This window comes from Neovison vison, chromosome 1 (genome assembly GCF_020171115.1).
Source record: "Neovison vison isolate M4711 chromosome 1, ASM_NN_V1, whole genome shotgun sequence".
Taxonomy (NCBI): Eukaryota; Metazoa; Chordata; class Mammalia; order Carnivora; family Mustelidae; genus Neogale; species Neogale vison.
Genome location: NC_058091.1, coordinates 251,358,933 through 251,375,825, shown reverse-complemented (window position 1 = coordinate 251,375,825; position 16,893 = coordinate 251,358,933). Strand labels below are relative to the sequence as shown.

At 59.6% G+C, this 16,893-nt stretch overlaps 2 protein-coding genes across 4 annotated transcripts; one reads left to right on the top strand and one right to left on the bottom strand.

Annotated features, from left to right (window-relative positions):
- The first annotated feature begins 69 nt into the window (after positions 1 to 69).
- On the top strand, positions 70 to 1,228 carry PRR7 (proline rich 7, synaptic). The gene is made up of 2 exons (XM_044228592.1): positions 70 to 483; positions 688 to 1,228. Exons 1-2 carry the CDS (start codon positions 72 to 74, stop codon positions 1,083 to 1,085), a joined length of 810 nt encoding a protein of 269 aa, XP_044084527.1. The 5' UTR covers positions 70 to 71; the 3' UTR covers positions 1,086 to 1,228.
- A 305-nt stretch (positions 1,229 to 1,533) lies between these two features.
- DBN1 (drebrin 1) lies at positions 1,534 to 16,502 on the bottom strand. 3 transcript variants are annotated; one of them, XM_044228545.1, is made up of 15 exons: positions 16,284 to 16,501; positions 11,642 to 11,697; positions 10,919 to 11,031; positions 10,663 to 10,737; positions 10,400 to 10,546; positions 10,177 to 10,254; positions 9,766 to 9,917; positions 9,618 to 9,681; positions 5,691 to 5,750; positions 5,485 to 5,608; positions 4,614 to 4,751; positions 4,110 to 4,274; positions 2,991 to 3,667; positions 2,621 to 2,723; positions 1,534 to 2,421 (listed from the first exon to the last, which is right to left on the bottom strand). In XM_044228545.1, exons 1-15 carry the CDS (start codon positions 16,367 to 16,369, stop codon positions 2,351 to 2,353), a joined length of 2,109 nt encoding a protein of 702 aa, XP_044084480.1. In that variant the 5' UTR covers positions 16,370 to 16,501; the 3' UTR covers positions 1,534 to 2,350. The 3 variants fall into 3 exon arrangements, with proteins under 3 accessions (XP_044084480.1, XP_044084485.1, XP_044084487.1); XM_044228550.1 differs by lacking the exon at positions 16,284 to 16,501 and adding an exon at positions 15,464 to 15,483; XM_044228552.1 differs by lacking the exon at positions 4,614 to 4,751 and having other exon boundaries at positions 16,284 to 16,502.
- Between the last annotated feature and the right edge of the window lie 391 nt (positions 16,503 to 16,893).

Genomic DNA, 16,893 nt, shown 5'->3' with positions numbered 1-16,893 from the left:
CGGGCCCGGGGCCACGCAGAGGAGCCCAGTGTCCAGTGAAGCAGCCGAGGACCCGCCGCCCCGCCGCCGCCATGGTTATGTCCCAGGGCACTTACACGTTCCTCACGTGCTTCGCCGGTTTCTGGCTCATCTGGGGTCTCATCGTCCTACTCTGCTGCTTCTGCAGCTTTCTGCGCCGCCGCCTCAAACGGCGACAGGAGGAGCGACTACGTGAGCAGAACCTGCGCGCCCTCGAGCTGGAACCCCTGGAGCTCGAGGGCAGCCTGGCTGGAAGCCCCCCAGGCTTGGCGCCGCCGCCACCTCCGCAGCGCGGCCGCCTCGAGGCGCCGGCGCACGCGCATCAGCACGTGCACGTCCACCCTCTGCTGCACCACGGGCCGGCGCAGCCACACGCACACCCGCACGCACACCACCACGCGCTTCCGCACCCGCCGCCGGCGCACCTAGCGGTGCCGCCGAGGCCTTGGAGCTACCCACGCCAAGGTAAGTCCAGACCTCTGCCGGTGGGTGGAGGTGCAACGCGAGCCACTAAGGGTGGGTGGGGTCGCTGCTGACCAGTGAGGCTTCCACTGGACAGCCTCTCTGGGTATCTTGGAGGAAGCGGGCTGGGCCTGGGGTTGGCAACTGGCCAAGGCCTCCGTAGGGGGAGCGGGGGCCTCACCCTTCGGACCACTTCCTACTCTGCAGCGGAATCGGACATGTCCAAGCCACCGTGCTATGAAGAGGCGGTGCTGATGGCCGAGCCGCCGCCGCCCTACAGTGAGGTGCTCACGGACACGCGCGGCCTCTATCGCAAGATCGTCACACCCTTTTTGAGCCGCCGAGATAGCTCGGAGAAACAGGAGCAGCCGCCGCCCAGCTACAAGCCGCTCTTCCTGGACCGGGGTTACACATCGGCACTGCATCTGCCCAGCGCTCCACGGCCCGGGCCGCCCTGCCCTGCGCTCTGTCTGCAAGCCGACCGTGGCCGCCGGGTCTTCCCCAGCTGGACCGACTCCGAGCTCAGCAGCCGCGAGCCGCTGGAGCATGGAGCTTGGCGTCTGCCGGTCTCCATCCCCTTGTTTGGGAGGACTACAGCCGTATAGAAGGGCGCCGGGCGTTCTGGGCCCCACCCGCGCGGACTTGTGGCCTGACTTGCGGGGCTTTTTAAATGCTTCCCTTGGACTGCGGGGGGGTGGGGAGGGAGGGATTTCTTACCCCGTTTGTTACATTTTGAGGAAAATAAAGGTGTGTGATCTGGTTTGGTACAAGCGGAGGGGACACCCACAGCTTGCGCCCAAGGTTCTGGTAGCCAGGCGTGCCTGGGCCTTGGTGGGACAGAACCTGAGGGCACCTTTTGTCTACAAACTGGCCTGAGGGTACGGAACCCAAGTTCATAGGCTGGTTCCCCTGGGAGCCCCAGACTCTACCTTTCCTGCCCATCAGATCAAGGTGAGGGTGGCCCCAGTGACCTTGGAGGTGGGAAGAGTTGGGAATTGGGGTCAGGGCAGGCGGCACACCCAAGATCTGCCCCTGGAGGCCCGGAGCCGCAGGCCCGAAGGGATCTGGATTTCTTTATTAACAGACATGAGCACGACCCGTTACAGAAGTTTGTGCTTTCCAAAAAACAGTTACTGAACGTGAAAAAGGAACCCAAGCAAAGAGGGAGGAGTTGGGGAGGGGCCGTCCAAGCCCCGGGCCCCACTGATAGCCCTGACCTGATCCGCGCCTAGGGCCTCCAGCTTGGGACCTGCCCAGCAGGAGGGGGGCAGGAAAGGGCCTGGAAGCTGATGGGCCCCAGCTGGGCCTACTTCCTTTGGGCCAGGCGGGGAGGGGTCAAGAGATGGGCGGGGAGGGGGTCCCAGGGAGCCAGAGCCCACGAGCCATTTATTGCCATGTTTTAAAATTCGTGCAAAATATCTGAAGCCCTGGACAGAGAATACAAAGTGATATTTTTCCAAGAAACATAAAACTAGGAAAAGAGGTGGGACATTTTCCCACCAGAGCTCCCCCGACGCCAGGCCCCAGGTAGGGTGAGGCCTCCACCCCGGCCAGCTTGAGTGAGCAGGGAGGACTAAGAGCTACAATCTGGACCGGGCGGGGATGGGGTAGAATTTGCAACAGCGTCTCAACTACCAACGGGAGGAAAACCAGTCAACTGTACAAGTCTCCTATCAACTTTAAAAAAAAGAGAAAAGCTGTAAAAGTCAGGCCCTGTGGGTAAGGAAGCGGCCAAGTCCCGGGCCAGGGCCGGAATCCGGAGTGGGTGCCAGGCGGAGCTGCTGCGAGTGCAGGCGCGGCGGGCCGTCTGGCCAGAGGCCAGCACAGGTGGGCGGCCTTGGCAGGGGCAGCCTGAGGGCGGGCGCCACCGCTAATCACCACCCTCGAAGCCCTCCTCCTCTTCTGGTACTGGGTCTGCATCCCAGCAGGTGATGTCGATTTCTGTGATATTGGGAAGGGAGGGGAGTTAAGGCCCGGCAGATCCACGGCTATGTCCCCCAACCCCTGGGAGCCGTGGCTGTGTGTGTGCAAACACTTGAACCCAGCACCGCCAACCGTTGTGTGCATGGACGTGCGTATGTTCACACCGGAACCCAGCCCCCCTACCCGAATTCCTCCCATCTCCCACCCCAGTACTCACCTGGAGGTTTGTTGTAGAACACAGGTGGCGGGGCCTTTGCGCACAGCTCTTCCGATTGGGCGAACTCCTCCTCCTGTGATTGGCTGAAATACCCCTCACTGGCCTGCAGGAGGAAAGCTCCAGGTCACTGGGTCCCACCCAGGAGGACTAGGGCTGACCTACCAGGCCTGAGCTCGTTTCCCCAGCAACCAGTGATTCCATCAGTGGTTTCCAGGGAAACATATGCCTGCCTTCGACAAAAAAGCAAAGCAGGCCCAAGGAGGAAGTACCATATAGAGCTTTCCTCCAGTAATGTGGGTGGCAGAGAAAGGGTGTACCCCCTGCTAGAAGCCCTCCCAGCAACCCTTCCACCAGGCTGTCCCTGCCCCACCTGAGTCCCCTCCTTCTGGGTGGTCTCGCCATTGGTCAGCAGGTGGGGCTCTGGCTCTGGCTCCAGCTCTGGCTCCTGATCCAGCTCCTCTAGAGCCGAGGGCAGAGTTGGGACCTGGGGGGAAGCTAGGGGCTCCCCTTCTATTTCCTCCTCTGGGTCACAGAAGGTAGCTGGCGGCTCAGGCAGCTCATCAAAATTGAGAAGATTGGCACAGCCTTTGCCTGCCAGTGGCAGTGGCTCCTCAGCTCCCTCATCTAGCAGGGGGACCTCTGCCAGAGTGACCTCGGCACCCAAGGGAGGTGTGGGCACCCTAGGCTCAGCCTGGGCTGTGGAGGCCTCTTCCCCATTGCCAGGCCATAGGTCAATGAGGCTGGCCGTGGCGGGGGTGACAGTGTGGGCAACAGTGGTGTCAGCAGTGGCAGTGTCGGTTTCAATGGCATCAGCGGCCGGGGCGTCAGCTGCGGCGGCGTTGGCCACGGCAGGTTCCAGAGGGGCAGCCAGGACAGCCTGCTCTGGAGACATGAACATCAAGTCCTCCATGGGGCTGCGCTGCCCCGGGGGAGGCTCCGGTGCCTGTGGGGGCTCCTCCGTGGGGCCGGCCCAGGACTCAGGGGCTGCTGATCTGGCGTCTTGGCTGGTCTCTTCACTATCCAGGCTGGGCCCAGGCTCCTGGGTCTCTGTCAGAGCACACATGGAGGAGAGGCATGTGGTCAGCATCCTGGGAAAGGACGCAGGCCTGGGGCAGCCACCCTACTCTACTCAGCCCACCCACTGAGGAGTCACCGGCTTCCAGAATTGAAGGCTTCCACTAAGAGCTCCACACAGAGCACCTTCCAGCACACCCCCTGGGCCCTGCAGCCCCCTTTATCTCCTCAGGTCTTCAATCTGCTCAGCAGCGCCAGGAGGAAGGCCGATCCCCGCTGCAGGGAGAACCGCTGAGGTCGAGAGACAGCAGGTTGGACCGCAACACCAGGGCTCCTCCCGGCCACAGCCACCGCGAGACACTCTGGGTGGCGGCGGAGGGCTCAGATCCCTGAGTTGTCACCATGGCCCCATGGGGGTGCCAGCCCAGGGACTGGTGGGAGCCCCAGGGCAGCTAGGGTATAGCCCCTCACTCACCTTGAGGGGGTGGCGGTGGCAGTGGCGGAGGCTGCGAGGATGTGACCTCATCCAGAGCCCGCTCAATCTGTTCGGCAATAGGGGTAGAGGCCGTGCTGGAGTCCGATGGGCTCCGGGTGGGGATGGGGGTAGGGGCCATCCTCCGGTGGCTGTCCAGGTGGCTGCCTGTGAAACAAAGCCCCAGGCTGGTCAGGGAGGGCCAGGGAGCCAGGTGGGACCACGACTGTCCACCTTGGGGTCTGGCCAGCACCTCCTGTGTGGAGTCTGGGTGGGGGCTGGGAGCCCCCCCAGGCCCCTCAGGGGCCAGACCACAGCTCCAGATCCTATAAGCCAGGCCCCTTGGGGCCAGAGCCCCTTCAGGGCCAAGGGAAAGAGGCAGGTAGTACCTGCTCTGGGGACAAACACCAGAGATCAGCGGTCAGGCTAGGGGAGTGAGGGTGGGGGCACTGCTGGGAAGCGGGGCCCTCCTTACCCCTCCCACTGAAGCCTGGGGCTGCTACCTACATGGGAGGGAGGAAGAGAGGTTTGGGGTGCGGTGACAGGTGATATAGGGAAAGGGAGTCCGTGGAGGGGAGGAGGAGGAAGAGGAGGAGGAGGAAGGCCCACTGTCCGATGCCTTTATGAAAGGGCAGTACGGACGACCTGCCAAGAGAGACAGACAGAGAGAGACAGAGGACAAGAGAGGGTCAGTCTCCCCCACCCCCGCCCCAAGGCCTCACCCGCCCCCAGAGCTGGCCCTAGAAGTCCAAAGTGCCTTCAGCTAGGGCACACAATCAGCCACACTAGGCCACAGCCTCAAGCCATCAGATGACTCCCCCCAGCGCCAGGCACACACAGCAATGAGCCTGCCACACCAAGCCAGCCTCTAAGCATCACGGGACAGAGGGCCCCACCCCTGGAACCCCAGCACAGGGCCAAGCACACAGCAGGGGCAAACACGCAGAGCAGCGGATGGAGCGGAAGGGTGCTTTGTGGAGGGAGGTGGAAGCTGCGCTGGGCGCTGGTTCCAGGCTGCTTAAACTCAGGCCTAGGGTCAGAGCCTGCCCCACATGCACCCGCAGCCCTTTAGGCAAGACCTAGTTCAACCCCAGTGGGGCAGCTCCCTGCAGCCAGGGGGGTGCCTCAGCCCATGCCAGAACTGCCCAGACGACCTCCAGCACTGCCCACTGCTCAGCCGAGGCCAACACCGACCCCGGCCTGAGCCCCTCTCGGTCCTGCCACCGTGGAACCGGTGGGTGAAAGCACACTCAGTGAATGGCCTTGCCTTCTCCAAGGGGTCCTTGGGCAAGGCTTCCCTTCCAAGAAAGAGTCGCAGAGAGGCTCAGGCCCCAAACCTGAGAAGTTGGGGTCAGGTGGGGGTGGGACCTGGGACTACCTGGCCGGTGGTTGAAGGGTGAGGGTGCATCGCAGCTGCCTGCAGAGGCCGATGCAACTCGTTCCTGCTGCTTGAAGAATTCCCGCGGGTTGTCAGGCCGCTGGGCAATAATGGCCGCTGCCTCCTAGGGGCATGGAGGAAGGGTGAGGGCAGGCCCAGAGGAGGCGAGCCCCGCCCACCTCACTCGCCCTCTTCCCAGCTCTCACCTCTACCTCCGATTCAGACTTCTTCATCTGGGTTTCTTCCTCCTCATCCCGCTGGTCACCCTGGAAACCAAATGGACAGTGTCCTGGGCACCCCACTCCCCCTGAGCTGTTGGCTGCCTTACAGGCCCCATGTTTTCTCCACAACCTGGCAGGAAGGGGCTTTGTGGTGGCACCTCTGGCTCCCTGCACTAGCGGGTCACATAGCTTCTTCTCTCCACCTGCAAGGCCCCGGGCCACCTCATCTCCAGCTCAGACAGGCCCCTGGGTACCTGGCTCAACTCCTCCTGCTCCTTCACCCCCAGATCCGACCAGGCATCCAGGACCATTCAGGAGCGCTCCCTGCTTTGTACCCAAGTGCTCTTGGGCCTCCTACTCCAGCACCCAGTCAACCACACCCCCATCACTGCTGCCCTGATCCTGGCATCATGACCAAGGGCTTCTCACTAGTCACCTGTCCCTCGCTCTCCTCTCGTACAAGATCTTTCCAAAATCCACATCAGACCAGGATCTTTTCTAGCTCAACATCACCAGTATAGTGAGTACTTGCTCAGTACGGCCCACAGACAGCTTTTGTTTTGCCAGTATGGTATTTTAAAAACATATTAGTTGCTACCATTTAAAACTCAGGAGTTTCATAACAAAATCAGGATCTCTAATTTCTCTTCTAATGCCAGAAGTCCTGGCCACAATGGACACACCCCAAAGCAACACTGGCCAGAGCTGTGCTGCAGGAACCCTGACCCCAGGCACACGCTGTCCCGCTCACTGCAGTCCCCATCATTCCCTATTGCACTGTACCAGCTAACTACACTGCAGTTTTGAGGCTGCTACCCCCACAGTAAATGTAGATGGGGCCCCTTGTTTGTCTTATGTCCCCTTTCCCCTTGTCTGATCTAGCCGGTCACCTCTCTAACACCCGCCTCCTGCCCTGACTCACCCACACACCCTGTAGCATGATGTGGTCTCAGTTCCTGGAACAGGGACACCATTTCCCCCCTCCACGCCTTCGCACAGGAGCTCAAGCTCTCCTGCCCCAAATTCCCATCTCCCACGCCAGGTCCAGCTCTTCCCGCTTCCAGCCTCAGCGTGAACACTGCCTCCTGGGGAAGAGGTCCCTAGCCTATCTGGGTCATTTCTGGGTCTCCACGAGGTGGTCCAGGCACACACTGCAGAGTACACTGTATCCTAACTTCCTTTTTCTGGGATCCTTGCCCCATCCTCCGTGTGTGACAAGGACCGAGCAGTTAGATCTGTGTCTCCGTGGCCAGAGGCATGTGGTGGCACATGTTAGTGGAATGTGCTTGCTCAACCGAACTCACGACAGCCAAGCTTCTGGATCAGTGCTGCTCCTGCCGCGAGTGTGGCAAATGGGGCACGAGGGGCTGAGGCCAAGTGGGAAGAAGCTGCAGGTAGGGTGGGGGAGTCGCAGGGCTTCTTTGTTTTGCGCCCATAACCTAAAACTTAAGCTTTTCTCTCAGGATAATTTAAGACAATGACCCTTCCAAGTACCTGCCTCAAGAGTTGTCCCTCCAACTACAGCTTTGTGTCTTCCAGAACGAGATCTCAAGTCCTCCTCCTACCTAGCTCTCTCCTTCCAATCAAATTTCCCTTGCTCCTCAGCCCACTGGGCTCCAGTCAGGCCCCTTGCCTTCCCATAAATTATATCCCACCAGCCTCTGCTGGTATTCCAGCCCTGCCTGGGGGACCTCACCAGATTCCTCTGCCTCATTCAGAAAAAGGACTGGAGGCAAGCTCACCACAAAACCTGAACTACCAACAAAGAGCAAAACATTGAAACAAATTAGGGCTACAGGGTGGAAAGTGAGATCAGTACACTAATCAGAGGGTCAAAAGCTCTGCAGTGCCCTAGCATTTCCAGATACATGAGAGCTCCCTGGCAGCCCAGGCAAAATGGGAACTCAGACAAGGCAGGCAATTCTTCACAGAGAAAAGAAAGCAGAACAACAGCTTAAGCAACAGGAAAGCATTTTATGGTTCTAAATTCCAAAGTTCTCACATGGGACCTTCTTAAGAGGGCCTGAAGTTGTAGGGTACCACACTGACCTGCTAGAACATCCATTGTCACTGTCATATGAGCCACACTTGAAGGGCTGGATGAGACTAATAATGGCACGAGACTTTAAGACTTTGCCTGAAACTCTGACAACTGCTGAAAAGTGATCACTTCAGGGAGTCACCATACTAGTCTATCAGGCTTTGTGTGCGTGTGTGTGAAATTTTCTGTCAAAATAAGCTTTTTCAAAGTGACCTCACTTTGAATGGATAAACAAAATGTGGGCATACATATAATAGAATATTATTAGCCTTAAAAAGGAAAACATTCTGAGGCGCCTGGGTGGCTCAGTTGGTTAAGCTCTGCCTTCAGTTCGGGTCATGATCCTGGGGTCCTGGGATTGAGTCCCACATCAGGATCCCTGCTCAGTGGAGAGCCTGCTTCTCCCTCTGTCTGCTGCTTCCCCTGCTTGTGTGCACTCTCTCTCTCTCAAATGAAAAAAATCTTTTTTTAAAAAAAAAGGAGGACATTCTGTCATGTGGATGAACCTTAAAAACACTGTACTAAGTGAAATAACCTGGTTACAAAGGAAAAAAAATATCACGATTCCATTCAAATGAGGTACTTAAGAGTAATCAAATTCACAGAAAGCAGAAAGGCAGCTGCCAGGGGCCTGGGGGAGGAGAGAATGAGGATGGAGTGTTTAATGTGGACAGAGTTTCAATATGCGAAGATTGAAAAAAAAAATCTGGAAATAAACAGTGATGACGGTTGTACAAAGTGAATTTGTTGGGAATCTTAATGCCACTGAACCGTACACTTAAAAATAGTCAAGATGGCACTTTTTTTTTTTTTAATTTTTTTTTTTTTAAAGATTTTATTTATTTATCAGAGAGAGAGAGGGAGAGAGCGAGCACAGGCAGACAGAATGGCAGGCAGAGGCAGAGGGAGAAGCAGGCTCCCCGCTGAGCAAGGAGCCCGATGTGGGACTCGATCCCAGGACGCTGGGATCATGACCTGAGCCGAAGGCAGCTGCTTAACCAACTGAGCCACCCAGGCGTCACATTTTACGGACATTTTGGCATGATTTAAAATAAACTTGCTTTATCGGTTACTTTTATGAAAAGTCTTGCCCACCTAATGAACGCTTAAAGTTGGAGCTCACTATCCACTCACCGTCCCCACCACCAGGGCTGGTGTGACTGTAGTGAACTGTGACAGCCACTTCCAGCCAGGGGCTGCAGGGCTCTCTGGCCTCCGCCCTCCCAGTCTCCTGTCTGGTTCCTCATGGCACAACTGGCCAGCGCAGCCCCAGCCAGATAATTGGCCGCCTCCCAGTCGGAACTCTACCATGCTCCCACCTGAATGACCTCAGCTCCGAAATACAAAATTCCATTCAAAGCATGAAGACTCAACTCCAGTGTGACTTTTGGGCCATGCCAAGGTGTGGAGGCCAGACAGTACCCTTCGAACGGCACCCACGTGTGCACAGATGCTCCCAAGGCTGGCCCGAACTCAGTCATGGGGCTCTGCAGCACAACTGCAGTGGGACTCGGGCCTCCAGCCCCCCAAGTGCAGTAAGTGTGTCTACTTCATCCCAAGCCTCTTAGGCTCCAAAGGGGGTGGGGCTGGTCAGTGAGGGTCTGGGTCAGGGTAGATTTTCTCTATCAGTCTACAGAATAAGCTTCTTCAAGGAGGTCTCTTTCCACAGCCAGGGACTAGAGACCTCCATGGTCAGGTGACTGGCCTGATACTCTGGGACACTCTGTGCCCATGCAGAGGTACTCCGAACACCCAGAACTGTCCCCAAGCCACTGATAACCATGCCTCCCAGACCTCCTGCCAAGGCCCAGGCACACAGGGACCGTTCTCACTTTTCACCAGAAGATGGGGAGCCCTGGCCAGAAACTTACAAAGATCGACTGCTCCTTCAACCGCCGCTTGGCCTCCTCGGCTTCTAAAGTCTGCTGTTTCCTCCTGGAATGATAAGCCGGCATGCACACCTTAGGGTGGGTCCGCACGAGGCCTGGCACAGGTGGCGTAAGGTGGGGCAGGGCCAACCTGTGCTCCTCGATCTGCTGTTCCCGCTCTCGGTAGCGCCGTTCCCGCTCCTCCTGCTCCTGCCGTTCCTGCTCCATCCGCTCTTGCTCAAACCTGAGTCTCTCATCCAGGGCCTTCTTCCGCTCCTCCTCCTTCCTCAGCTCTTCCTCCTTCTGCAACCCCCCATGCCAAGGCAGTGCAGGCCCTGAGCTGGGGCCCGCCCCCACCCCTCCAACCCACCCTGACCTAGGAACGGAAGGTTCTGGGAACTACGCCTTATGGGCTAAGCCAAAACGACTCCCTCTTTCAGCTGGGGTAGCGCACAAGGTGGGACACATGAGCAAGGGACTTGGGGACAGAGACCAGATCTGTGCCTTGGGGTGGGATCAGGGAGGGGCAGCTCAGCCTGAAAGCTGGGGCCGGGGTCCACACCTTGGCCTGCTCCCAGAACTGCTCACGGTTAATCCGCTTCATTTCCACAGCTGCATCAGTTTTCTGATAGGTGGTGCCCTGCAGAGTCAAACAGCTTGGCATGAGTGAGGAAAACGGGCTGAGTGCTCTGGGAGCTCCCCTTCACAAAAGGGTGAAGGTGAACAGGCACAGAGGAGGCGGGGGAAGCCCTGGTAGGGCTGGCCTGCCCCAGGCACACACTGACCACCGGCTCGGCGTTCTCATCCTCACGCAGCCGCAGCCGGTGCAGCACAGGGCTGGAGAGCCGCGCCAGCCCGTTGGAGAGCCGCTGCCCGATGGCACCCGCATCTATGTCTTCCACACTGCTGGCATTCACAATCACATCGACACCCTGCAGCAGGAAGGTGTATTCAGGTAGCATGGCTCTATCCCGTGACCCCCCACCAGCAGAGAGACGCTGCCCTGGGGGTCTGGCCCCGCCCCCACAAGTCCTAGCCCCACTCGCACCTGGAAGAACTCAGCCACCTTAGCCACATGGCTGGCACAAGCGCATTTTCGGGCATCAGGCACATCTTCACCAACCTGCAAAGTACCCAACAAAGAGGGGGTTGGGAAAAAAACAAAAGGGGGCACCAGCCTGAGACCCTGGGTTCTCTTCCCCAGGGACTAGTGGGGCTCTCTCTGGTGGCGTCAGTAGGTGAAGTGGGGAGAGGGGCAAGTGTCCTGGGGCCTTCCCTCCCCTCCCCAGCCCACGGCTGCATACCCAGTTGATGAGCACGTATTTGGGCAGAGCAGCCTGGGAATCCTTGACGCTGCAGAAGCCGTACATCACCTTCTGGTTCTCAAAGTGGCCGGAAAGCTCCTGCAGACCCCCATCTGGGGGAATAAGGAGGGTATCAAGCCAGACTCCCCATCTCCTGAACCCTTGCCCTGCAAAGGGCCTAGAACCCAAAGGAAAGACTCCTCTCATGGGCTCTGCAAGCACACCCAGAGATCTGGAGGTCCCACAGCTCTGTGCTGCTGTGAGACAGGGACAACAGGCAGTAGCAAGCTTTGTCTGAATCCCCCAGGGCCCTATTTAGGACCAAGGAAGTGTTTGTTCTTCACACACCCCATGTCTCACTTTTTGCACATCATCACCTCTCACACAGTGCTATGCCCAGTGAGGTAAAATAAAACTCTTGGGCTCTGGAGAAAGTGGATGTGATCTGGGCCATCCTTGCCAGGCCCCTTCCCTCCTAGCTGTGTGACTTTGGGCAAGTCACTCTCGTTTCTGAAGCTCAGTCTTCTCATAATCAAAGAGCAAGCAAGGCTCCCTCCCTCCCTACCCTGGGGATCTTTGGGGTGGCTGGAGGAAGGACACAGGCAGACAAGTGTAGGTCTGCTGGCTGCAGGCAGGGAGCTGGCCCAGAGCCAGGAGGGTGGGAAAGAAAACAACCGGAGGAGGGGGCGGAGAGGAAGGCAGAGGAATGGCTGGAATTCTTACCTCCTGATGCTGCGAGCTTGAGGTCATCTGAGCCATCCTCATATGTGTACAGGGCCCTGGGGAGAGGGAGGGATGGCTCAGAGTACTGACAGGGCCCAGGCCGCCAATTTGGGCGGGGATGGCTCCGGAGAGGAGGCAGGACAGGAGAGGGGTTCTGGTCTAGCGCTGCCATGTCATCATGATAGCAGGGCTAGGCCCCAGTTCTGGCTGAAGCCCCGTGGCAGGGGGCAGCCTGGGTCTTTGTAGAGGGAGGCGAGAGTCAGGTGGGGAATAGGCAAGGGGGCAGAAATCACTGTCTGGTTGCTGGCTTTGAGGGAGCCCATGTGTCCCATTCTCAGAGCTCGGGCCCTGGCAGCCTACAACCCAGTGAGCGGGTGTGAGATGGAGACTCCAAGGCGACGGTTCCTTGGTTACCGTTCCCTGGCTACCAGGATCCTCAGCCCCCATTGGCCAGCGCAGGGAACCTACCTGGCGTGTTCTCAGTACCCACGACCCCTCCCCCCAAGGCAAGGAAGGGGGAGGAGAACCTGGTGCTCTCTTTGCTGGGCATCCCTTGGTAACCATGACAACCTGGCAATTGGCAAATGACGGGCCCACCCTAGACACATTGTCCTGAACACAAAGGACCCTGGGGACATGCCCTTGGCCTCAACCTCTGCCTCTCAGAAATGGGGATGAGGTCACTGCTCTCCTCACTCTTGCCCAGCCTCAGACCCCCGGTGGGAATGTTCTCCTGGCCTCCCAGCCCCAGGCCTCTGCCAGAGCTGAGGAGGCCTTGGCCTCCTGGGAGTGCTGGCTTTTCCTTCTGCCTTAGTTTCACCAGAAAGCTGACCCTAGGAGCCTTCCTCCTTCCTCTTCCTCCCTAGCTTTTTCTGCCCTGGCTCCCCGCCACCCCCCAGCGGCACTGGCATAGCACCCACTTCATGGAAGGGAAGGCAGAGACGTCTCCTCCTGGGAACCCAGTGGAGCAAGGGTGAGGGGCCTTGTCCTGGAGGCTCAGGAGGTATCTAGTCCCTTCCACATGCTTTCCTTTTCTACTTCCAACAGGCAGAGGAGGGTGGGGGTTAGAAGGAGAGATAGGGCGATGGAGAAGAGAATGGGAGGGAGAACCTGGGATAGGGGGACGAAGAAAGAGAAGAGAAAGGAATGAAGTGAAGGGATGAAGAGAAAAATGAAAGAGGGAGGGAGAGAAGGGGGAGGAAGGGAAAGCGGGAAGAGGGAGGAGGGAAGGGGGTGGAGAAGGAGGAGGAGGGAGGAGAGAGGGAGGAGGAAAGGAAAGGAGGGCCTGGCTCAGTTTCATATGAGGTCAGCACAAGTCATTGTCAGGGCCAAATGATCCCCAGCCCCCACCCCACCCCCCTTCTCCGGGAGCCCTCCCTCCGGAAAGGGACACAGGTGGGCTGTGGGGCTGGGAAGCTCCTGGTCCAACTGTTGCCTGGGCCCCAACCCTGGCAGCTGCCTCCCAGCACAGCTGTCCCACCACCTGTCTGGCTACCCTAACCACCACTGGGAACAAAGGGCCCTCAGAGAAGCAGGGGTCTGCCCCTCTCCATTCCACAGACCAGAAACAGAGGCAGAACTCAAAGACCCTGGTTGCCAGACACTGCTCTAGGTAGCACACCCCCGTGGGACAACTTGTCAGCCTCTCTGAGGGCCAGAAACACCAGCCCTGCCAAGGACCCCTTGCAAGCTCAACCCTTGCCTACCCACCCCTGGCCAACTTTTTCTGCTAACTGCTACAGTCCTTGCTTGGCAGAAACAATACCTAAGTTCAAAGCCTTTAGCAGACCTTCAAATCCTGACCTCTGCCCCTGCCCACCTTTCCAACCAGACCTCCAGATCCATACTAAACACTTGGGATTGCTGCATGGTTCCCTAATCACAAACACAAGTGGACAAGTTTCCCACCAGAGAGCCTCTGGCTATGTGGTTCCCTCCAGAGAAGGGCCAGACCTACTTCTCTACCTCAGGGCGCCCCCCCACCCCCCTCTGAAATCCTTCAGGCACCCAATACCAGCTCCCAAGGAGGTCCTGCCCTAAGCTGCCCCTCCCTAGAACACCCACCATACCCCAGCACGGATGGCAAGAAGCCTCTGAGCCCATCGCAGATCTCATTAGATCTGAGCTTCCAAACACATCAGAGGCAGCCCAGGCCTGAATGAGTGGGAACTGGTGAAACCACAAGGTATCAGGATGGGGGGGCCCAGGAATCTACATGTCTCTTCAGCTTCAACCCCTCGAGACAGACAATGCCTCTAACTGTAAGCTGTGTGAAGCAGAGATAGCTGATTCAGACAGTTGACACCTCTCACTCACTGGGTCCCGGGGCCAGCACAAGACAGCCCCTGTAAATATCCACGATATTGACACCAACTCGCAGAAGAAACTGCGCAGGCCAGGGACACTGGGCGAGGGTGAGGTGGGGCTGGAATGTAGCCACTGCATTCAGGGAGATCCTGCATTCAGCTGAGGTGGGGGGACCAAAGGCAGGTGAACCCCTCAGGACAATCCTACTCTCAGCATGTTGGAGTTGGAAGGGCCCTGGGGGTCCCAGATAGGGCAGTCCCATCCCTGCTTTCTCTTTTCAAGAGGACCAGAGAGGAGCAGACCCTTGTGTGTGGTCAACACAGTGAGTAGTTGGAGCAACAGTCCATTTCAAAGCCTCTGCCACCTAGAAGTGAGCTCCCCCTAGGAGGCAAGGTACAGGAGGGCAGTGCCCATGCCCCTGACCAAGATAGCAACTCTACCCAAGATGCTCTCCTCTGGTCTCTGAGTACAGGGTCTGCCCCTGCGTCTTAAGACTCCACTGTACCCCTGGCTCTGTACTGGGCACTGGGAGCACTCATGCCCCACTCTGCAGGATGGGACACTCACACCCTTTTCACAAAATGCTATCCAGGTCCTCGGGATTGACCAAATGTGTGTGTGTGTGTGTGTGTGTGTGTCCCACACACAACCCAGATGGGGGGTGACGCATGCCAGTGATGAATAACTTGCTTTGGCCACATGGATGCTGCTAGGAGGTAGGAGCCCAGGCTCCAGCTAAGCAGGAGATGGCCCAACAGTGGCTGTGTGTCCCTGCACTGGGCTGCCAGAGGTTAGAGGGAAATGGGGTGATGGTAGACAGTAACCACCAGACCAGAGGGCGAGAGAGGGGTGTTAAGGCAAGCTGTGCCTCTCTGCAGGCAAGGCCCCTACCCCAAGCCTAGCTCCTCCACCAGGCCAAGCTGGCCACTTGCCCTGAACTCCTCCCATGATCTCAGCCCCCTTGGGGCAGGGCTGGGACAATGGGTGGGCCGCCTGCCGGCTTAGCCTGTGCTGGCCTCTCCTGTGACTGACCCGCAGGACATGAGAGCTTGTCTCCCGCGTCCATCCCTCCAGGCCTGGCTGTCCGCCAGTGCTGCAGTACCTTGGCATGGACGCCTGGCCATCTTGCCCCGCCTCCAGCCCCCAGGTCAGTGTCCCTACCTAACTGCCCTCCTGGGATAAGGGTGAAGCCAGCCCCAGTGAGGTCCCTCAGACTTATCCTCACTCTGTGCCTCAGTTTCCCGCCTCCCAAGAGAAGATCAGTCCTAGAGAACAGAACGGGCACCTGTCCCAGGACAGAGTATTTGGGGAGAAGAGGGTTCCTGAATGGGGCAGTGTGGGACCCCTTTGCTTCCACCCCCCCACCCTAGGAACTCCAGCCCAAGAGCAGGTGGTCCAATCGCTCCCACAGCTCTGGGGAAGGGGGAGAGGGTAGCTCAGCTTTTCCCCCACCAGGTTGCTGAGAGCCTCTGGCCACTGGGCCACGAGGCTTAGGGGCTCACTGGATCTACTCACTCTCTCATGCCTCTTTCGGAGCTCCCTCCACACTTGTGTGCCTGAGAGCTCTCCTTCAGGGACCCCAGCTGGCCACCCAGCCAGGCAGTTCAGTCCCTGTGGCATCTTTCAGCCCTGCTGTCTAGTCCCCGCAATCCCCTTCGGGGTCGGGGAGAGGAGGACTCATCTCTGCCTCCTCCGCGACCCCTGAGGGGAACAGGAGTCGCTTGGTGGTTGCTATGTGGAAATGAACGTCTTTCCATCACACCCCAACTCGGAGAGGCCCCCCGGTGGGCGGGGCGCCCCGGCCCCCAGCCCGCTCGGCTCCTCCCCCGCCCTAGCTTTCCTTTGTGCTGTGGCCGGGCCGGGCTGGGCCAGGCAGGCTGCGCTGGCTCCGCTGGCTTGGTCCCCGCCTCGTCCCCGCCCGGTCCTCGCCCGCTCAAAGGTGGCGAAGGTGCCCTTGGCCGCCCCGTGCACACCTGTCCCCCGGGCCCAGGGCGGGAGGGCAGAGGGCGGGGGATGGGCTCCCGCAGGGTCATGCGGCCCCGGGCCACACATCTGGAACATGCATCTCTCCGGCAGGCGTCCGGCCACCGCTCCCACCGCGCAACTGGGACCGCCTGTGGGCGCTCGGGGCCCGGCAGTGCCCCGCCTGGCCCGGCCCGGCCCCTCCCCCGGCGCGCACAAAGGCAGCCCCTCCCTGGCCCTCCCGGGCCGCTGCACCATTTCGGGGTCTCCCCCTCCCTCCTTGGCTGCAGGGCGGCGGAGCCGGGTGGAAACAAAGGCGCGGCGGCGGCGGCGCGGGGACAAAGGGGCCGGGGGGCGGGGGCGGGGGGCTCACCAGTCGGCCGCGCTCTCCTCCCGAATCACCTCCTCGTACGCCGCCAGCAGCTCCAGGCGGTGGCCGCTGAAGCTGACGCCGGCCATGCTGCTGGCCGGACCGAGGCCGAACGGACAGACGCACAGACGGACGGACGTCCAGTGGAGGAGGGAAGGAAAGAAGGAGTCGCCGCCGCCGCCGCCTCGAAGCCTCTGCAGCGTTGCGAGCGGAGCGAGCCAGCGGCCGGGGGAGGGGAGCCGGCCGGCGGGGGGCGGGGGGCGCAGGCTCCGCCCGGCTCGCTCCCTCCGCGCGCTCGGTCCTAGCGCCGCCCTGGCCCGGCCCAGGGGGAGGGCCGCCCCCCCTTCCCGGCCTGCCCCGGGGCGCCCCCACGCCCCTCACCCACCGCCCCTGCGCGCCGCGCCCCGCAGCGGATCTGCCCTTCCGCTCCCCTGGCGCGTCTCACCCACGTCCCAAACCCTCGCCTACCGTGTTCCCGACGTGGGCGCTCACCCTCTTCCCCAGCCCCATACCCCGCGGCGACCCCACCTCACCATGATTCCTGTCTGCAGCCACTACCCAGGCCCAGCGTCACCCCTCTTCCTTTCCAGCTGCTGATCCCAGTCCCAAATCC

Excerpts from the sequence above, each read along its gene's own strand:
- DBN1 (XM_044228545.1), bottom strand. The coding sequence starts at position 16,369 with ATGGCCGGCGTCAGCTTCAGCGGCCACCGCCTGGAGCTGCTGGCGGCG. Across the intron at positions 10,547-10,662 it reads AGGTGGCTGAGTTCTTCCAG|GGTGTCGATGTGATTGTGAA; the intron begins GTGCGAGTGGGG and ends TTCCTGCTGCAG. Across the intron at positions 4,752-5,484 it reads ACCCTTCAACCACCGGCCAG|GTCGTCCGTACTGCCCTTTC; the intron begins GTAGTCCCAGGT and ends CTCTCTTGGCAG.
- PRR7 (XM_044228592.1), top strand. The coding sequence starts at position 72 with ATGGTTATGTCCCAGGGCACTTACACGTTCCTCACGTGCTTCGCCGGT. Across the intron at positions 484-687 it reads TTGGAGCTACCCACGCCAAG|CGGAATCGGACATGTCCAAG; the intron begins GTAAGTCCAGAC and ends CCTACTCTGCAG.